Source organism: Camelus dromedarius, chromosome 16 (assembly GCF_036321535.1).
Source record: "Camelus dromedarius isolate mCamDro1 chromosome 16, mCamDro1.pat, whole genome shotgun sequence".
In the NCBI taxonomy this organism is placed as follows: domain Eukaryota; kingdom Metazoa; phylum Chordata; class Mammalia; order Artiodactyla; family Camelidae; genus Camelus; species Camelus dromedarius.
In genome coordinates this window covers 37,258,266-37,276,731 of record NC_087451.1, presented here as the reverse complement: position 1 = coordinate 37,276,731, position 18,466 = coordinate 37,258,266, and the positions used below count along the sequence as shown (strand labels likewise).

Sequence of the window (18,466 nt, the reverse complement as noted above, 5' to 3'; positions counted from 1 at the left end):
TGCATTGCCATGATTTTATTATTAGTGTCCTAAATGGGACTCAAAGGTAATAAATGATTTATTCCAATCACTGCAGAAATACTTTGCCTGGCTAAAATAGTCTCTCTCTCTCTCTAGGCATGTAATATACAAGAAGTACAATTCGAAGAGGTTTTCCTGTAAGTACACGTTTACACAGCATACATTTTAAAAGGATGCCCTTTTTAAATATAAAATTCGGGTTATGGACCAATATGGTTAGTTCGCGTGGGCACTACGGCTGTAACGTGCTTTCTGTGGCAGGACGTGTGTGCACCGTGTCTCCCGCACCCACGGGCAACCAGGGCTGAGAAGAGCTGGCTGGGCCGTGGACTGTGTCCCGTGGCTTAAGCAGGCGGCACCTGGGGTTCCTGCCCCCCATTCTGCTCACACACTCGCACTCCTTTCTTCCACCTTCCTTGCTTCCTCCAAAACCCCCTGACAGGGGAGGTCCTGATTTCTGAGGTGCGCTTCCCATCAGGACTGCTTCGTTTTGCCCTTCTGACTTCCGCGGCACAAGATTATCTACCGAAATCAAAACAGAACGGCCTTACTCTTTCCGGGAAGAGGCTGTCAGGCAGGCTGCATTGTCAACAGATCTGGGCCCGCACAGGGTCGGCTGGGCCCCGCAGAGCCTTCCTGAACATCCACAGACTGACCCTCATGTGTGGTCACAGAAAGTTCACCCGTCTTATCTAGGTGGAGACGGGGGTGGCACAGTCAGAAAATGCTACTTGTAAAACAGATGGGTGTGTGTTTGGATATGTGTGTTTGGATGTGTGCGTGCGTGTGTGTGTGTGTGTGTGTGTGTGTTATTTCTACAAGGCTCATCTTACTTGTAAACACAGACTGCTTCATCACCATGAGAAAGTCAGCAAATACCCTTGGCCCCAATTCCCTTACTCTTGCTCCCGAGAGGAAGACTAGTATCAGAAAATATGCAGACTTGTCGAGGTTAGCTTGTTACTGAAATGAAAGCGGCTCCCCTCCTGAATACAGCACCTTTCTAAGGGACTGGGGAGGATCAGGTCTCTCTTCTCGCCTTGTTATTGCAGCAAAGTAAATCCCAAGAAAGTAAGAGTGACCATACCCACGGAAGGGTCAGTACGTTTGAAGACGACCACCGAGAGCCCTTTGTGAGACTCCCCGGGCAAAACTACGCTGGAGTCTGTGAGAAGGGATGTTAACGCAGCTGAGAGCCCCAAGAGCCACGCGTGATCCCGGAAATTTTTAAGGAACATGGGTAGAGATGCGGATTCGGACAGGTACTGGTAATAGGCCTGATGATTCAGAACAGAGGCAGAGGGGGGAAGGCATCTAGCATCTCCAGTTGACTACTGTTGCCACTGAGGGCGTGACTGAGGATGTTGCAAGAACATCCCAGCAACACTCCAGCCTCTGACCCTCGTGTGGCGAGAGGGAGAAGCCCCCTGCCACCACGTCGCTGTCTTGCAGGAGCATGGCCCTCTCCTCACCGTCCACCTGCAGGCTTGAGGGCAGGGCCGGGGTTTGATGGCCTCTGAGATGCCCGCCACCAGCTCTGCACACAGGGCCTGCTCCGAAATTGCTGGGGCCCAATGACCGTTCTGGGGAACCTCGTTCAGTGATGAGCACTCTCACTGACAGGAAGCCTTCCTTGTGTATAAATAAAAATCCCCAATGCGACTGAAGCCAACTTTCACTCATTTGGTCCTTAAGAGGGAGAGAGGACAGATAGCTCGTACCCGGCTTCCGGGCGGCGTGTAGGCACACGGGCCTCTCGACACATTTTAGTGCTAGTTTCTAAGCATCCCTAATTTTTTTTCCCCACTCCAAATGATCTGCAGGGTGTACCTATTATTTGATACAGGTTTTCTTTGGCAAGGGGTCACTTCCTGAATGCCAACATCCGAAGTATCCTGATTCTGTAAACGTGAGAAGCTGCGAGGTCTACTCTGATTACAGTTTAGAATCTAAGAATCTGACGATCTTTTATAAGCAGCCACAGACTTTTACCAAAATTGCTGAAATGGAACCTCACCACGGACAGGACCGTCTCGTCCATCCCCACTGCACCGGACCTGCTCTGGTTCCCGGAAGACGCAACTTCAAGTAATTAACCACCAACTTCGGAGAAACAGAAAAACTCCCTCTAGAGCCAGTTGGGGCAAGAGAACCCAATGGCAAAACAACTGGTTTATCAGAAGGCATCAAGCCAACAGATGTTTTAAAATACATTATTAATGTTTTTAAGAACGACTGCTTTCCACCCTTAAAATATACATTTCACTGGTTGGCACTGTATTTGGCAACCTGCCCATTAAGAGCCAGAAATGACAATCTCAAGTTGAGATCGCGAACACAGCCCTCCAGACCTGCACAAAGGGCCCCGCGGCAGCTTGCTCTTCTTCTTTTTTTTTTTTAAGCTGACTGTGCTTGCTAAATTGTCCCAAGGATCTACGCAAGAAGGAAGCCAGACCCACACTCCATCCTTTTGTAAATGGAATCCAACTGACAGGAAATAATGATCAGGCGAAGACACTGCACACCAGGGTCTGTGCCCAGTGGCTACTTCTCTCTGCCTCCAGGAGGGACACTCAGTTGACTCTCCCAAGTCTTGGCCAAAGTACCGCTTCCACCTCTAAACACTTTCCCATTGACTGTCTGGGCTGTTCTCTAACTGTAGCTCACAAGAGGGGTCTATATGCTGCTCTGAATGGAACCTTAAAGAATCAGAAGCTAAACAGGGCTGGCAGCCACCCAGGGGGACAAGCTTGTCTTCCCAGCGTCCAGCCAGCCCCCGGGCCCCCGCGGCAGAAGGGCTGAAGCAGGACGCCGGAAGCCCAGCGAGAGGCGCCGGGGCTGGGGGAGCTCTCGCCACCGCTTCTGCACTCTGCCTGGCCGTTAACTAGTGTGTGTCTTGTCGGAGCTGGAGGGGGCTGAGCGCCCAGCCCTGTTAGACCACCAGCTTTGGCACAAGGGCGACAACATTCTGCGGGAGCATCCTAGGAACCTCAGAAAAGTAAGCGCTCACACAGGCAAGTTCCTACCTTGTGAGCAGCAAAGACAAAGGTAAAGAAGCAAGGTCAAGGATTCTAGGCCTCTGAGTGCAGGGAGGCCGCCCAGCCGCCCTGCGCTAGTGCTCGGCTGTCCTAGCGCTGTCGGCTTGGCTAGTCTGCCTGGTCTGAAGCGCGCGGCACAGTGCACGCCCGCGGCTTTCCCGATATTAGAGGATTAGACGTTTACAGACTAGCTAACCGGGAAGTGACGCCACCTCGCACCCGAGGGGAAGGTTTCCGGCCAAGCATACAGACTGAGCCGCTCTTAGGGATCCCGAATGCTCACAGGGGGGAACTCATTCTCATCATCAAGACACACTGGTCCCGTCGCAAACTCGTGTTCAGGAATAACCTCTCCTCGGAGCGCCCCGCCGTCCTCGGAGTAACCTAGAAAACAAGAATGAGACATGAGAGGAGCCACAGGGTCTGTCTTTGGGGACAGACCCTGATCTGGGGCTGGACCTCAGCAAAGTAAGAATCCAGGGGAACTGTGGAGGCTGCCTTCGCTTTCCAGCTGGAGAGACCACGCTTCCAACAAGCCAAAATCCCCACCGTTTACGGTCCCTAAGCCCCCGGACTGCCGGTCTCGCCCACCCTTCCATCCCAGGCACTTCAAACTTTCCACCTGGTTGCAAAATCCTCCAAGAGGCAAAGGTTTAACGCTGCTTGTCAGGGACACAACCGTTTTGGGGCTACGCCTGCCAGGTTTAGGGACCCGAGTTCAAAGGCTTCACCTGGGAGGAAATCCACAGGCAGCAGTGAGGGGGGAGGGTCGCTGCTCCACACGTCTCGGTCCCCGCGCCCCCCCCCGCCCTGTGCACGGCCGGCCCCTGGGCCCCACTCACCCGGCACCGTGGAGGCCGCAGCTGCGCTCGGTCGGGCTACGGTTGCAGCGTAAGACTGAGGTAATGAAGGCCTGAGGTCATTTTCTTTGTTCTCTTCGCTGGTTCCTGAGCCAAGCAAGCTAATTGCAGAAGAGGGGAATGGAAGAGGGAAAGAGATCACCACACGCCCGGGACACTTCCAAAAGGAAAAGCAGCAGGAAACACGCGCTTGGCTGCTAGAGTTCAAGGCACGGACCTGTCAGCACCCTGCCGGGTGGGTGTTAAGCAAAGTGGCCTCAAACGGCCAGGGCCGATCACACAGCTTCGCTTCACTTACGTCTAACAGACGAAGCTCGGTCCTTCCCTCCTCCCGGCCCACCCAGGCAAGGGCACCAAGGTGGGTGCTGGAGGGGAGCCCCCCACCCCGGGCGCGGGGGCAGTGGCAGCTGGCAGGGTTCTGTCCGCAGCAGGAGGTCGCCCTGCCTTTGGTCACAGGTCAAGAGGGCTTTTGGGTTCAGTCAGCGAAATGTTTCTAAGCGCCCGCTGTGTCGGAGGAACTGTCCGAGGAGGGGCCTTGCGTTCTGCACGTCATTCGGCCCGGCTCCTGCGCAGCACGCAGCGTGGTGGTGGGCAGGGGGCCGGACCTGAGCGCGGCCCAGGGCAGTGCCCGTGGCCGAGAGGGAAAAGCAAGGGCGCTGGGCTTGTGGGTGTCCTCAGCTAAGGGGCAACGCGACGCGGTCAGCTCTCTGAAAGGCTGGCTTTTTGAAAACTAGTCTCTTCACCTGTGGGTCTTGATTAAGACACACTCTCCTCCGTCCTGAGGGTCCAGGTTGTAGATGTAAAGGTGTCCGTCGGACGATGCAACCAAGAGCCTCGGCAATTTCTGGATCCTAAGAGCCAAGAGAAACGTGTGCTGTGATCACAACGAACGTGGGCAATGGACCGGCTTCGAGTGACAAAGCCTCACTCCTCCGGGAGGGGGGTCACCAACTTCTCGTCCCGCCGTCAACAGACCTGCAGCTCGCCGACCCCAGAGCATGGGTTTCTGCTCAAGTCTTTGCGTTGTGTCCTAGTGATCGACCTTGAGGATTATTTCTTGTTTTTAAAAACAATTGTGTGGACGACACGAAATGCGGTGCGAACGCACTGCTGCTCCGTGAAATACCCCTGCCGGCAAACACATCCGCTCACCTGAGCGGGACGTGGTTTCTGCCTCTCACAGCCACGGAAAGGAAAACAGGAGTGAAACTGGCTCCCGTGCTTGCTGGCCAGGTTTATGAAATTTTTACAACATTCAACTTTAATAAGTGCTTTTAAACTGCTTCGGTAAAATATCTGTCGACCCCATAGGTATCTGAACCTAGGCGTCTGGACGAGAGCCTTTTTACATGATTCCCTAAGAATGGGAACTGTTTTCAAGACAGTGTCACTGTGACCAGAGGGTGAAAATTCCTGTGCCAGCACCCCCCACCCCCCGCCACCCCGAGACGCAGAATGGTTCCTGCTTGTCGGGAGTGGGTGGCGCCATACGTACGTGGAGAGGGTGCAGATGTTCCTCTGCCCGGAGAAGCTCAGACGCCCGGTGGCAAAGGCCCTGTCCTGGTTCATCATGTCGGACACCTGGGCGGGGAGGTAGTTGGAGGCAGCCATGAACACCTTTCCCACGTAGCCACTCCAGGTCGAAGGCTCTTCTGGTCGACTGGGGGGAGTGAGGTCACACGCGAGGGTGAGACGGGGCCGCGGTCCGCGGCATCCGTCCAACACTCTGCGCACCTGAACCTGCTGGGCCCGCAGCGGCGGGAAGGAACTGTGCCTTCGCGTAATGTTCTGCCCACCTAGGACAATTCAGGACGAGCCGGCCCGGCCGGACCGCAGGGCAGCAAGCCACTGCAAAGCCATTAAGAGGTTCGCAGTGCTACCGCTTTCCCACGTTAAAAAAAGGTCGTGTCCGATGATTAGTCTGATTTCTAGATTTCTAAAAGGGGGCTCGGGGAGAAAGCGAGATGGAATCTGCCCCTGGACTCTGTAAAAGAAGCCCAGGCCTGTCCTGGGCTCACGGAAGAACAGGCCGATCCCAGTGTTAAGGCCTCCCCAGCCAGACTGCGTGGGAAGCAAGCCTCCAGGCAAGACGCTTTGGATGGTGTTTGATTACAGCCCTCGAGCCACCCAGGTTCCCGGGGATTCACCACGGGGTGGTGGGGGAGGGGAATAATTCAGAGGGACCCGGTGCGCCCCCTGCAGTCATCACGCGCCAGCCCAGGGGCTCCACCAGGCAAAGGGGACAACTGCTCCACTGTGAGACGTGAGGCTGGGCGGGGCGCACGCCTGCCTCCGAGCTCTCCGCAGTGGTCAGCACTTTGAGGACCAGGGGGGCCACATGTGCTGCTGAGCGGCACACCAGCTCAGAGGTTGCTCCTCTGTGGGACTAGATCCTGGTGGCGGGGGCTGCGGGGGCACATTGCAGCTCATAAGCTCTGGGGTTGATTTCTCATGGGCACCAACCGGCTGGATGGTCTTTGGACAAAACTCTCTGGGCCTCAATTTTCTCATCTGAAAATGATGGGCGCTTCCCAGGCTTCTACCATCACGCTCGGATCCTGAACATCCCAGACACACCTGTGCTGTGTGCCAGAGCTCTGGGCTGAGGGCTGGGACTTACAAAGAGGTACCACATCCAGGTCCTGCATTCAAGGTGGAGGCACAGCACAGATATACAGAAAGAGCAAGCAGGACACCTCATGCAGGGTCGGCAGGCAGAGCACAGGCAGAGCTCCAGGACCACAGCGCCTGACTCAGAGCCATGGAGCGGGCGCAGGCGGAGCACATGTCAGACGTGGATGCAGATGAGCAGTGCTGGTCCGGTGGAGGTGGGAGAGGCGGGAAGTCTGCAGCGGCAGACCAGGTGCGCCAAGAAAAGCCTCGAATGCTAGGCAGGAGGAGCCGGGACTTTATTCCCAAGGGCAAAGGGGGAATAAAGGTGTCAGAGGAGGGAGGGTCATGCTTAAAGGGGTGTGTTCAGCAGATGAGTCCAGCAAGAGACATAGGATGGATTGTAAGAAGAGGCTAGAAGGAGTGAGACCAAAGAGGAGAGTAACAAAGTGGACCAGCCAAGAGCTGTGAAATGCTTGGTTCAGGGCAGTGGCCGGAGAAATGGCACCAAGGTGGCAAATACGAGCCGTCTCATGCGGGATGTGTTAACACTTCACCGACCGGCTGAGGGAGAGTCCAGAGCGACTCCAAGGCTTATTCCTGGTGGTCTGAGACCGACAGAAACAGGAGAGCCTGGAGGGGAGATGAGTCCATGTGGTGATCTCCTATTTTAAGCACCAATAATAGACTCAGGTGGAGACCACTGCCAAAGCAATACTGAAGAAAAAGAACGAAGCTGGAGGAATAACCCTCCCAGACTTCAGACAATCCTACAGAGCTACAGTCATCAAAATAGCATGGTATTGGTACAAAAACAGACATATGGATCAATGGAAAAGAATAGAGAGCCCAGAAATAAACCCACAGACCTACAGTCAATTAATCTTCAACAAAAGGAGGCAAGAATATACAGTGGAGAAAAGACAGTCTCTTCAGCAGGTGGTGTTGGGGAAACCGGACAGCTGCGTGTAAATCAATGAAGTTAGAACACTCCCGCACACCATACACAAAAATAAACTCAAAATAGCTTAAAGACTTAAACATAAGAAGCTATTATAAACCTCCTAGAAGAAAACATAGGCAAAACATTCTCTGACATTAATCTTTGTAATGTTCTCCCAGGGAAGTCTACCCAGGCAAAAGAAATAAAAGCAAAAATAAACAAATGGGGCCTAATTAAAGGTCACAGCACAGCAAAGGAAGCCATAAGCAAAACAAAACAACAACCTACGGAAAGGGAGAAGACATTTGCAAATGGTGCAACTGACAAGAGGTTTCATCTCCAGAATATATAAACAGCTCATACAACTTAATAACAAAAAAAACAAACAACCTAATCCAAAAATAGGCAGAGGACCTAAACAAGCAATTCTCTAATGAAGACATACAAATGGCCAATAGGCACATGAAAAAATGCTCAATATTGCTAATTATCAGAGAAATGCAAATCAAAACGACAATGAGGTATCACCACACCAGTCAGAATGGCCCTCATTAAAAAGTCCACAAACGATAATGATGGAGAGGGTGTGGGGAAAAGGGAACCTTCCTACACCGCTGGTGGGAATGTAGTTTGGTGCAGCCACTATGGAAAACAGTACAGCGATTCCTCAAAAAACTAGAAACAGACTTACCATATCATCCAGCAATCCCACTCCTGGGCACAAATCCAGAGGGAACTCTAATTCAAAAAGATATATGCACCCAAAGTTCACAGCAGCACTATTTACAATAGCCAAGACATGGAAGCAATCTAAATGTCCATAGACAGATGACTGGATAAAGAAATTGTGGTATATTTGTACAATGGAATACTACTCAGTGATAAAAAAAAAGAATAAAATAATGCCATTTACAGCAACATGGATGGACCTGGAGATCACCATTTTAAGTGAAGTAAGCCAGGAAGAGAAAGAAAAATACTATATGACATCACTCATATGTGGACTGTTAAAAAAACAAAAAAAAAAGAGGTCACTAATGAACTCACAAAATAGAAACAGAGTCACAGAGTAAACAATCTTATGGTTCCCAGGGTAAGGGGGGGAAGGGATAAATTTGGGAGTTTGAGATTTGCAAATGTTAACCACTATAAATAAAAATAGATAAAACAAATTTCTTCTGTATAGCACAAGGAATTATATTCAATATCTTGTAATAACCTTTAATGAAAAAGAATATTAAAATGAATATACATATGTACAGGCATGACTGGGACATTGTGCTGTGCACGAGAAAGTGACACATTGTGACTGTGTCTGCCGAGCACTCAGGGCTTGGGGAATGGCAATGATCAATCCAGGCAGACCTTGGAACTACTGTGGGGTTCAGTTCCAGATCAGCGCAATAAAGCAAGTTACACGCACATTTTATTTTCCCAGTGCATAGAAAAGTGATGTTTACAGTATGCTGTAGTCTATTCAGAGTGCAATAGCGTTATGTCTAAGAAAACAATGTATGTACCTTCATTTAAAAAGTGCTCTGTTGCTAAAAACTGCTAACCATCATCTGAGCCTTCAGCGAGGCGTAAGTTTTTTGCACTAGTAACATCAAAGATCACTGACCACAGATCACCGTAACGAGCATAACAATAATGAACAAGTTTGAAATATTGTGAGAATTACCAAAATGTGACGCAGAGACACAAAGTGAGCAAATGTTCTTGGAAAAAACGGCACCGATAGACTTGCTCGACACGGGGTTGCCACAAACCTTCAATTTTTCAAAAATGCGGTATCTGCAAAGCACAATAAAGCACAGAGCCACAACACGAGGCCTGCCTGTACACTACTGTATTTACGGCCAGACTGGCTAACACCTCTGTCCTATACGGCATGCTCCCGGTCAAGGAACTCACAGCAAGCCTAAGATGCATGTATCATTATGATTATGATTATGACTTTTTTATGCTTTGCAGATGAAGAAATGGAAGTACAGAAAGATTAAATTACCTGCCTAAGCACATATCCTGAAGAGACGAAAACTTAACTCGAAAATATACATGTACCTTCTCCATGTTCATAGCAGAACTACTTACAATAGCCAAGACATGGGAGCAACTTAAATGTCCATCAATAGATGGCTGGATAAAGATATATACACACCACACACACACACACACACACACATGCACACACACTCAATGGAATATGACTCAGCCATAAAAAAGAATGAAATAATCCCATTTGCAGCAACATGGATGGACCTAGAGATCATTATACTAAGTGAAGAGAAAGACAAATATCATATGATAACACTTACATGTGGAACTAAAAGAACAATACAAACGATCTTATTAACAAAACAGAAACAGACTCACAGACATAGAAAATAAACTTATGGTTACCAAAGGGGAAAGGGGCAGGTGGGATAAATTAGGATAAATAAATAAATAAATTAGGATAAATTAGGATAAATTAGGGATTAACAGATACACATTACCACATATAAAATAGATAAACAACAAGGACCTACTGTACAGCACAGGGAACTATATTCAGTGTCTTATAATAACCTATAATGGAAAAGAATCTGAAAAAGAATATGTATATGTGTATATACATATAACTGAATCACTTTGCTGTACACCTGAAACATTGTAAATCAACTATACTTTAATAATAAAAAAAAAGAAATGATATGTCTTCCCCCCCCTCACACAAAATAACCTGCCTGAGCCTTGTGGCTCATAAGGGACAGAGCCAGGGCACAAACTCAGGATGGGGGGCCCCAGGTTTTGTGCTGCCAGGCATTGCACCACTGAGTCTTTGCTAAGCCACACTCACCCCTTTGGTGAAGACGTAACAAGTTCACAGCATTGAGAAAGGGAAGAAACCGCGGACGCCGGCAGGATAACCAGGACCTGCCTCCTCTAGGCTAAGGAGCCTCGCCTACCTGTTGTTGAGATGCTCCAGCTTGAAGATGTGCACAGTCTCCGTGTTGCTTGAGGCACAGAGGAACTGGGAGTCCATACTGAAGACCAGAGAGCTGATCGTCACATACCTAGAAACACAGCAACGAGTGGACGGGTGAGCCCGGGAGGTGAGGGGGGCGGCCTTAGAGTTCAAAAATCAGCTTCAGAAAGAACACGGACGTGTCCTGAAGAGCCTGGGCACAGGCAGACCTCCTTCTATTCCACCGCACTTCATTACGCTTTGCAGATACTGCGTTTTGGGGTCTTCTTTTGGTTGTTTTTTAACATGTTGAAGGTCTGTGGCAACCCTGCCTTGAGCAAATCCATCGGTGTCGTTTTTCCAAGAGTATTTGCTCACTTCATGTCTCTGTACATGTTTTGGTAATTCTCACCATATTTCAAGCCTTTTCATTACTGTTATATTTGTCACGGTGATCTGTGATCAGTGATCTTTGATGTTACTGTTGCAAAAAGATCATACCTCGCTGGAGGCTCAGATGGTGGTTAGCATTTTTTTAGCAATAGAGCATTTTTATTTATTTTCTGGGGGGGGTGGGTAATTAGGTTTTACTTATTTATTTATTTTAATGGAGGTACAGGGGATTGAACCCATGACCTTGTGCATGCTAAGCATGTGCTCTACCCCTGGGCTATACCCTCCCTCCATAGAGCATTTTAAAATTAAGGTATGTACATAGTTTTCCTTAGACATAATGCTATTGCAGACTTAATAAGACTACAGTACAGTATAAACATAACTTTTACAGGCATTGGGGAACCAAAAAATGCGTGTGACTCGCTTTATTGCGGTGGTCCGGAACCAAGCCCACAGTGGCCCCGAGGTCTGCCTGTGGTCTAAGATCCCTTTAGCACTGTGTCATTCCTATTTTGAAATTAATGTCGGAAAGATTCCCAGTGGGTCATGGCTTCAGGTGAGAAGAAACAAGCCTCCTTCCTGTCATGCTGGAGGTTCTGCATGTGCTCTGTGCACTGACCCAGCTGCAAGCTTGGCAGCCCATAGCATCCCCGACCACGGCACGTTTTTATTCCACGGAAGGGAATTGGAAGTTACTTTTGGGCTGTGACTCCTCGCTCATCTCGTTCCTCCTTTGCAGGCCACCCATGCACATGTCAAAAAAAGGGCTCTCCAGGCTGAAGGCCCATGTTAGCAAGGGTAACCCTTCTCCGCTCTCAGGGGTACTAAGCACTTGGCAGGGCGTTTAAGGCAGTGACCGGAGAAAGTACAGGTATTCATCCTTCCAGGCAGAAGCCGAGTGCATGGCACCCCCATCCTCTCCCCAGATGGCTGCCAGCCACCCACGGCAGGACCTCTGTGGGGACTTTAAAATGGGTCTCACAGTGAACACAGACCTTTTCATTCCTCTCCGAAACTCATAGAGCTTTTGCCCATCAGGTACTGAGAACACCCGGATGACAGTGCCCTGGAAGAGAAAGCAGGTGGGCAATTCATACCACGAATGGCTTCACACAGACACAAGCCTTTAGAGAGGAGCGCGTCTTGTTGGTTTTGAACATCTGTCTCTGGAGGGGAAGCCCAGAAGGTGGAGCAGTGAGGCTCTCTGGTTTGTGTATGTGCCATGTAAACCATCCTGGGAGCGGGAATTGGACACTCCTGTTTCCTGGTCCCTCCCCACCCTAGCCTGAGGCTCTGGGCGTGTCTGTTTCATCCACTCTGCCTTCCCAGAACAGTCAGTCTCTGCCTGTCACAGATACACCTGTTTTCCATGGAATCTGAAATTCAACTTGATCACCTTCCCTGATTATTCTACTCAGAAGAGATTAATCTCACCTGCTAAACAGCCAGACACACTGTTTCTAACGGGCTTATGAGATGCAGTATCTCTCTGTATCTGCGATGACATGCACCCACACTGCTTAATGAGACCGCAAGGCTCTGTGCAAAGTATCTCGTTTCCTGCAGGGCCGAGGCCTCTGGTCTGTTGGGTTGATAAATGCACCCCAACCCGCAGGGGCCCGAAGGCCTCCCTCTGAATGAATCCTGAGCGGCCTGAGACTTGTCAGTCCTCGCGTTCCTGGCCTCCTTCCCTCAGCTCTCAGCACGGGGAGCCAACCAGCACCGCCCCAGCTGGAGGAGAGCCCGAGGCCCCGGGAACACTCACTTTCTCAGATGCGCTCGCCAGTTTGGAGCCTGAGGCGTTAAAGGCGATGGCAGCCAGTGTCCCCTCATGGGCAGCAATCGTGCAGACTGTTTTCTGTTGGTGAAAAGCAAAATGGATGTTGCGGGCGGGGCAAAGGGAAGGTGCATTTCATCTCCATCCTTCCTCTTTCCTTCCCAGACACTCCCACTCATCTGCCAGGTTCCCTGTCTCTCTTTCCACCAGACTGTTGACACATAAACTGTACGTCGTTTCCTGGCCTATCTAGATTCTGCTTCAGGGGCTGCTCCGTTTCTGTCCCCTTTCCTGCCCTCGGGAAGCTGGACGACCTGCCGTGTGGCCAAGGCAGGGTGCTGTGGCCCTGCGTGCATCTCTGGGGGCCTGACTTCCTGCAGCCAGCCTGGCCCGCTCTGTGAAGCCTCCGAGAGCAGAGGACAGGAAATGTGAAACAGCTGCACGCTGTCGCGGGCCGCGACACGGCCCAGCATGACACACTCGATCCGACGAAGGGCCACCAGCTGGTGCAAGGCTTCCATCCGCCAGCAGATGTCTGACTCGGCCTGGCACGCTGCCTCGTGGCTACGGCGACTGGGCAACCAGGGTGGACAGCATCACCGTCCCCTCCACACCCAGCAGCCGCCCAGGGCTGCTTCCGCCTCAGCACTGCGCCCCACCTGCCCCTCACTTGCCACTGACCACGCAGCCAGGCAGGCAGACTGGGCCGGTCAGGATCACTGTCCACTTACCAGGGAGTGTCCGTCGTAAAGCACGATCTCGCCTGTCGTCAGGCTTCCAGGATAGGCCACGTAAGAATTGGAATGGTTGATAGAGAGGGCACACAGACCTGGCAGGGAGCAAAGCGCACATGAAAAGCCAGGGTCCGCCAGGGGAGACCTTGCCTGGAAAGGGCATCTGCAAATGGTACGACTACAGTGCCACCTGCTGGTGAGGGGAGGAACGGCCTTGCCGATGTTTCCTTGGAACTGATTCTTCTCATCAAAGGACTCCAATAAAGAGAATTCACAGGGGAAGACCTCACCGTTTGACACCGACCATGTCCACTCCACAGCGAAGAAATCAGAATTTAGAACATTTTAAACGCTTTTCCTCACATTTTACCCCAGGGCCCTGAAATAACATTTACTTCTCCCCCAGTTCCATGACCCTCTAGGGCTGCAGGAGAATTTACTCCTGTTGGAAATGTTCCAACTGTAAAAGGGTGGGTGGTGTTAGCCTTTCTGCAGGTGACAGAAAGGCCAGTCATTTCAGGCTGGAGGATAGGGAAGCTGGGTTGGGGTTGGGGGGCACCTATTTAGAAAGTGCTCATTTCTGAGCCAAATATCCTGCCTTGATAAAGGCAGAGGTGAAGGTGCACTTGAGGGCTGCATCTGCAGTGAAGACAGCGTGGCTGCCACTGGAGCAAACCAAAGAAAGAGGACATTTTGGATTGAAGACGCTTCCACAATATTCTGGAAAAGTAAACAGCCAATCAAACAATTGAACCAACCTGAGCCATTATTATTTACAAGGGGATTCAAGCTGGGGAGGATCCTACTAGCATGTAAGTAAGGGACTTTTACAAGGATGGTTTAGATTCATAGAGGTGTACGTGATAGAAGTGAATTCAAGGAATTATCAGGACCAAAAGCATCACCAGAATAGAAACTTTGAGATAGTGCAAGAGAGACGTCTTTTTAAATGAAAAAGGTGACTGATACCTTTGTTACAAGTTAGTACATTACATGGGTTTCTTTCAAAAGTATAAGAAAAACTTTAGATCAGGCTAAGAGGTACCTGATCTAATCTTTTGGGGTGGGGTGGGGAGAGTGGGGGTAAAAAAAATAAACATTGAGAATTGGTACCAAGGTCCTACCTCCTGCTCTGGCTTTGCTGAGGACACAGCCAGGGCTATGCTCTTATCACTGGCCATGCAGCTGTGGGAGGGCGACTGAGCCCAGCACCCTTTCCTGCAGGCTCTGGCACCCTGCAGCCCTCTTTCCTGTGCAAGGTCACCAGGCTTTAGAAGAGGCCACTCATCCCTTCCCAGTTTTGCTCTAGGAACCCCAATTTCCCACCATCATCCGAGCTCTTTGCAACACAAATGCAATTTCAAGAAGAGCCAGCCAGACAGAAGGCATTCTGGTCTTGTGGAACTGGGGAGGGAAGAAAATCAGGAGGTCGGGTGGCTGGTGTCGGGGGTTCCCATAGGGGCGGCAAAGATATTAAGATTGAACGTGGCATCTGTAGAAGGACTCGAGCACCAAGCCAGATCAAAAAGTTAAGATCTTACAGATGCAGTGGGTAACTGCTGACGGGTTCTGAGCACATGGGTTTAGAAAAAGCAGTGTTAATCAAAACCACAATGAGATACCACTTCGCACCCCCTAGGATGGCTATAATCAAAAAGACAGATAATTGGAACTCTCATACACTGCTGCTGGGAATGTAATGGGGGTGGGTGCTGCTTTGGAAAACAGCCTGGCAGTTCCTCAAAAGGTTAAACACAGAATTATTATATAACCCCCCAAATTCCACCCCTAGGTATACACCCAAGAGAAATTAAAAAGTGTAGCCGCATAAAAACTTGTATACAAATGTTCATAGCAACATTATTCATAATAGTCAAAAAGTGGAAACAACCCAAATGTCTATCAACTGATGAATGAATAGATAAAATGTGGTATATCCTAACCATGGAATAGTATCAGACACTAAAAAGAAATGAAGTACTAATTCCTACTACTACATGGATAAACCCTGAAAATACTATGTTCACAAAAGACCGTATATTGTATGAGTCCCTTATATGAGAATCCAGGACAGACAAAGCTCTGGGATAGAAAGCAGATTAGGGTAGCCTAGGACTTGGAGCAAGGGGGTGATGGCTAAGAGGTACGGGTTTTTTGTGGGGATTGATGAAAATATCCTAAAATTGACTGAATATACTAAAAGCTACTGAATTGTGTACTTGGAATGCACAAATTGTATGGCATGTGAATTATATCTCAATAAAGCTATTTTGGGAGCGGGGGAGTCAGTGTTTGAAGAATGTCCACGGCATGGCTTCAAGATGGCATCGACGTAGGTTCTGTAGATAGTGTAACACAGGCTGAGTTATACCTGGTCCTTTCAGGCCTGTTTCCTCCCTGGGGAATGAGGGGGCAAGGGGGCAATGGTGATCTAGGGTCCTTTCCAGCTTTAATGTTCCAAGATCCCAAGTCTTCATTTACTTACTTCCTCAACTGAAAATATCTCTGTGGCAGGGAGAAGGAACCAGAGGGGTCTTTGAGCAGAAGGCTTGGACAGATCCTTCCCGCTGCCCTTCAGTATGTTTTTCTTTTTAACTGAGGTGTAACTGCCAAATAACACTGTATCAGTTTCAGGGACACAGCATAACGATTTCGTATTTGTATATATTACAAAATGATCACAGTAAGTCTAGTTAACATCTTTCACCATATATAGTTACCAAAAAAAAAATATTTTTTTCTTGATGAGAACTTTTAAGCCCTATTCTCTAAGCACCTTTCAAATAAGCACTACAGTATTATTAATGACAGTTTCTGTCCTGAATGTTATACCCCCGTGGATGATTTATTTTGTAACTGGGAAGTGTGTGCCTTTTGACCCCGTCTGACCATTTCTCATTCCCCTTCCACCTGACTCCCAGCCTCCGGCAACCACCAATCTGTTCTCTGTATCTATGAGCTCGTTTGTTTTTAAGATTCCACATACAGGCGAGATCGGATGGTATTTATCTTGCTCTGCCTGATTTAATTCACTTAGAACGAAGCCCTCAAGGTCCATCCTTGTTATTACAATGGAAAGATTTCTTTCTTTTTTTTTTTTATGGCTGAGCAAGTAGTATTCCATTATTTCTATATACTAGTTCTTTATTCATCCATTCATCCATCAATGAACACTTAGTTTGTTTCCATGTCTTGGCCATTGTAAATAATGCCGCAATGAACACGGGAGCCCAGTTATGTTTCTGAGTTAGTGTTTTCATTTTCTTTGGATAAATACCCAGAAGTGGAATTGCTTAAACATAAGGTGGTTCTAGTTTTAGTTTTTTGAGGACCGTCTGGAGCGTTTCCATAGCGGCGGCACCAGTTTACATTCCCACGGGCAGCGCACGAGGGTTCCCTTTTCTCCACGTGCTTGCCAACACTTGTTACCGCTTGTCTTTTTGATAATGGCCATTCTTGCTGAGTGTGAGGTGACTTGCTGAGTTCTATATTAAAATGTAAATATCCCAGAAAAGAAGAAAGCTTAAACTTCTTCGGCTAACATAGAACTTTCTGTAATACCTAATGGAGGAAGAGGTGACACTGGATTCTGACGAGAAGGGACCAGGGCAGGTTGACCCTGACACATAACCACCTACCTGACAGTTTTGCTTAGGGGCCGGCACCTCTGCCAGCCCATCTGAATTTAGCCAAGGGACTCTGCACACCAACCCTTGTAGACTTAACGAAGGTCCCCAGAAATGCTTAATGTGAGCTTTTTTGGTTTCCTGTAGTCCAGTTGTCGGACAAATCCAATCAGCCCTAAGAATGCATCTTTATTTCTTGTGAAGCCCCTGAGGACAGTAGGAAGAGTCTGCTACAGACTTAGATATTACTGTCCTACCAAGTCTTCCGTTTGTATCACAAATGTCACCCAAATCCCTTTTTTAGGCAGGAAATGAGCTTTTTCTTTGATATTACTTTATAATATAAAATGTTTTGTAATATAAAAGTGATAGTGCAAAAAAATTTGCAGAGCCCAGAAAATATAAAGAGAGAGAGAAAGAAATCACCCATAATTCTAAAACCCAGAGGCTTTTCAGTGCTCTTAATATTTGAGTATTTTCTTCCAGGCTTTTTTTTTTTTTTTAAATTACAGGAGTTAGGTTTTGATGTGGCTTGTGGACTTTAAACTTGACACACATTTTCATAAATCACTGTCAGTTATAATTTCACAGAAATTGTTTGGCTGTAATTCTTCCACAGCTGGGAAAGAAATGCCTGCTTTCCGTTCAAGAACCAGTGGCATCATTTGCTGGAATCAGAAGGAAGTCCTGTGATTCTAAATCACTCTTACCTTGGTATTTATAGTATTACGTGTCAAACATAAAGCAAGTTAACAGTGATTTACAAAATGCAGCTCTCTCTGGGTTGATTAATGTCTCAGAATATGCTTTGCCATCTTTAAAAATAGAAAGGAAAGAAGTCATTTCTGTGCTTGCAAATGCTCCGTGCTACTGCAAACGAGCACCGTTTACCCCACCTGGGTTACATTTTAAGAGCACTCGCTGGGGGATACATAGCGACTCTGCTCTGTTACACACGGTGCCCCGTGGAATAGACTGCTCCCTTGACACCCCGTAAAGGGGTCTCTGATCTATGGCATCCTTGAGTTCTGCAGTTGGCAGGTTTTTTGTGGAGATTTCCACCCTCAGCTGCTCAGGGCACAGACTGCTGTGCTGGCAGGAAATTAACTTCGGGCCCCGTCTGGCCAAACTCTTGAAAGGAAACAGCCTGCAATCTTTGACACAACAGGAATGGGCCTGACACAAACAGACAAAAGGGAAGGAAATTTACAGCCACATTCGATGCTGAGCATGAAGCAGTGGCAGAAGTCCGTGTTCATCGCGTATCTGTGGTTCACTAGGTCAAGATACATTCAGACTTTGTGTGATGGAGACACAGTCAAGTGATTCCGTCTCCCTTGTGGACCCATTAAGGATTCAGAAAAACTGAGGGACAGAGTTCCCCTCTTATATTTTGTTGTTGCTGTTCAGAAAATAAACGAGAGAATGGGAACAAATATAGGAGACTCCTGGCTTCTGAGGATCTTACAGTCATGGTTTCAGCTGCTCAGGGTCTGCTGATGGGTCAGGTC

The 18,466-nt window shown here is 48.7% G+C and overlaps 1 protein-coding gene across 3 annotated transcripts in view; it reads right to left on the bottom strand.

Annotated features, from left to right (window-relative positions):
* Positions 1-18,466, bottom strand: part of WIPI1 (WD repeat domain, phosphoinositide interacting 1) — a 31,508-nt gene continuing 13,042 nt past the window's right edge. The window contains exons 5-13 of one of the 3 annotated variants that reach the window (XR_010384574.1): positions 13,327-13,424; positions 12,584-12,676; positions 11,814-11,884; positions 10,424-10,531; positions 5,415-5,579; positions 4,663-4,770; positions 3,902-4,020; positions 3,256-3,443; positions 1-543 (exon numbers count right to left, since the gene is read on the bottom strand). Coding sequence is in view for 2 of the 3 variants with exons in the window: in XM_031468948.2 (XP_031324808.2) it covers positions 496-543; positions 3,343-3,443; positions 3,902-4,020; positions 4,663-4,770; positions 5,415-5,579; positions 10,424-10,531; positions 11,814-11,884; positions 12,584-12,676; positions 13,327-13,424 (911 nt within the window). In the remaining variant the exon portion in view is untranslated. The remainder of the gene's footprint in view (positions 544-3,255; positions 3,444-3,901; positions 4,021-4,662; positions 4,771-5,414; positions 5,580-10,423; positions 10,532-11,813; positions 11,885-12,583; positions 12,677-13,326; positions 13,425-18,466) is intronic. The other 2 variants (XM_064495630.1, XM_031468948.2) reach the window with 2 other exon arrangements.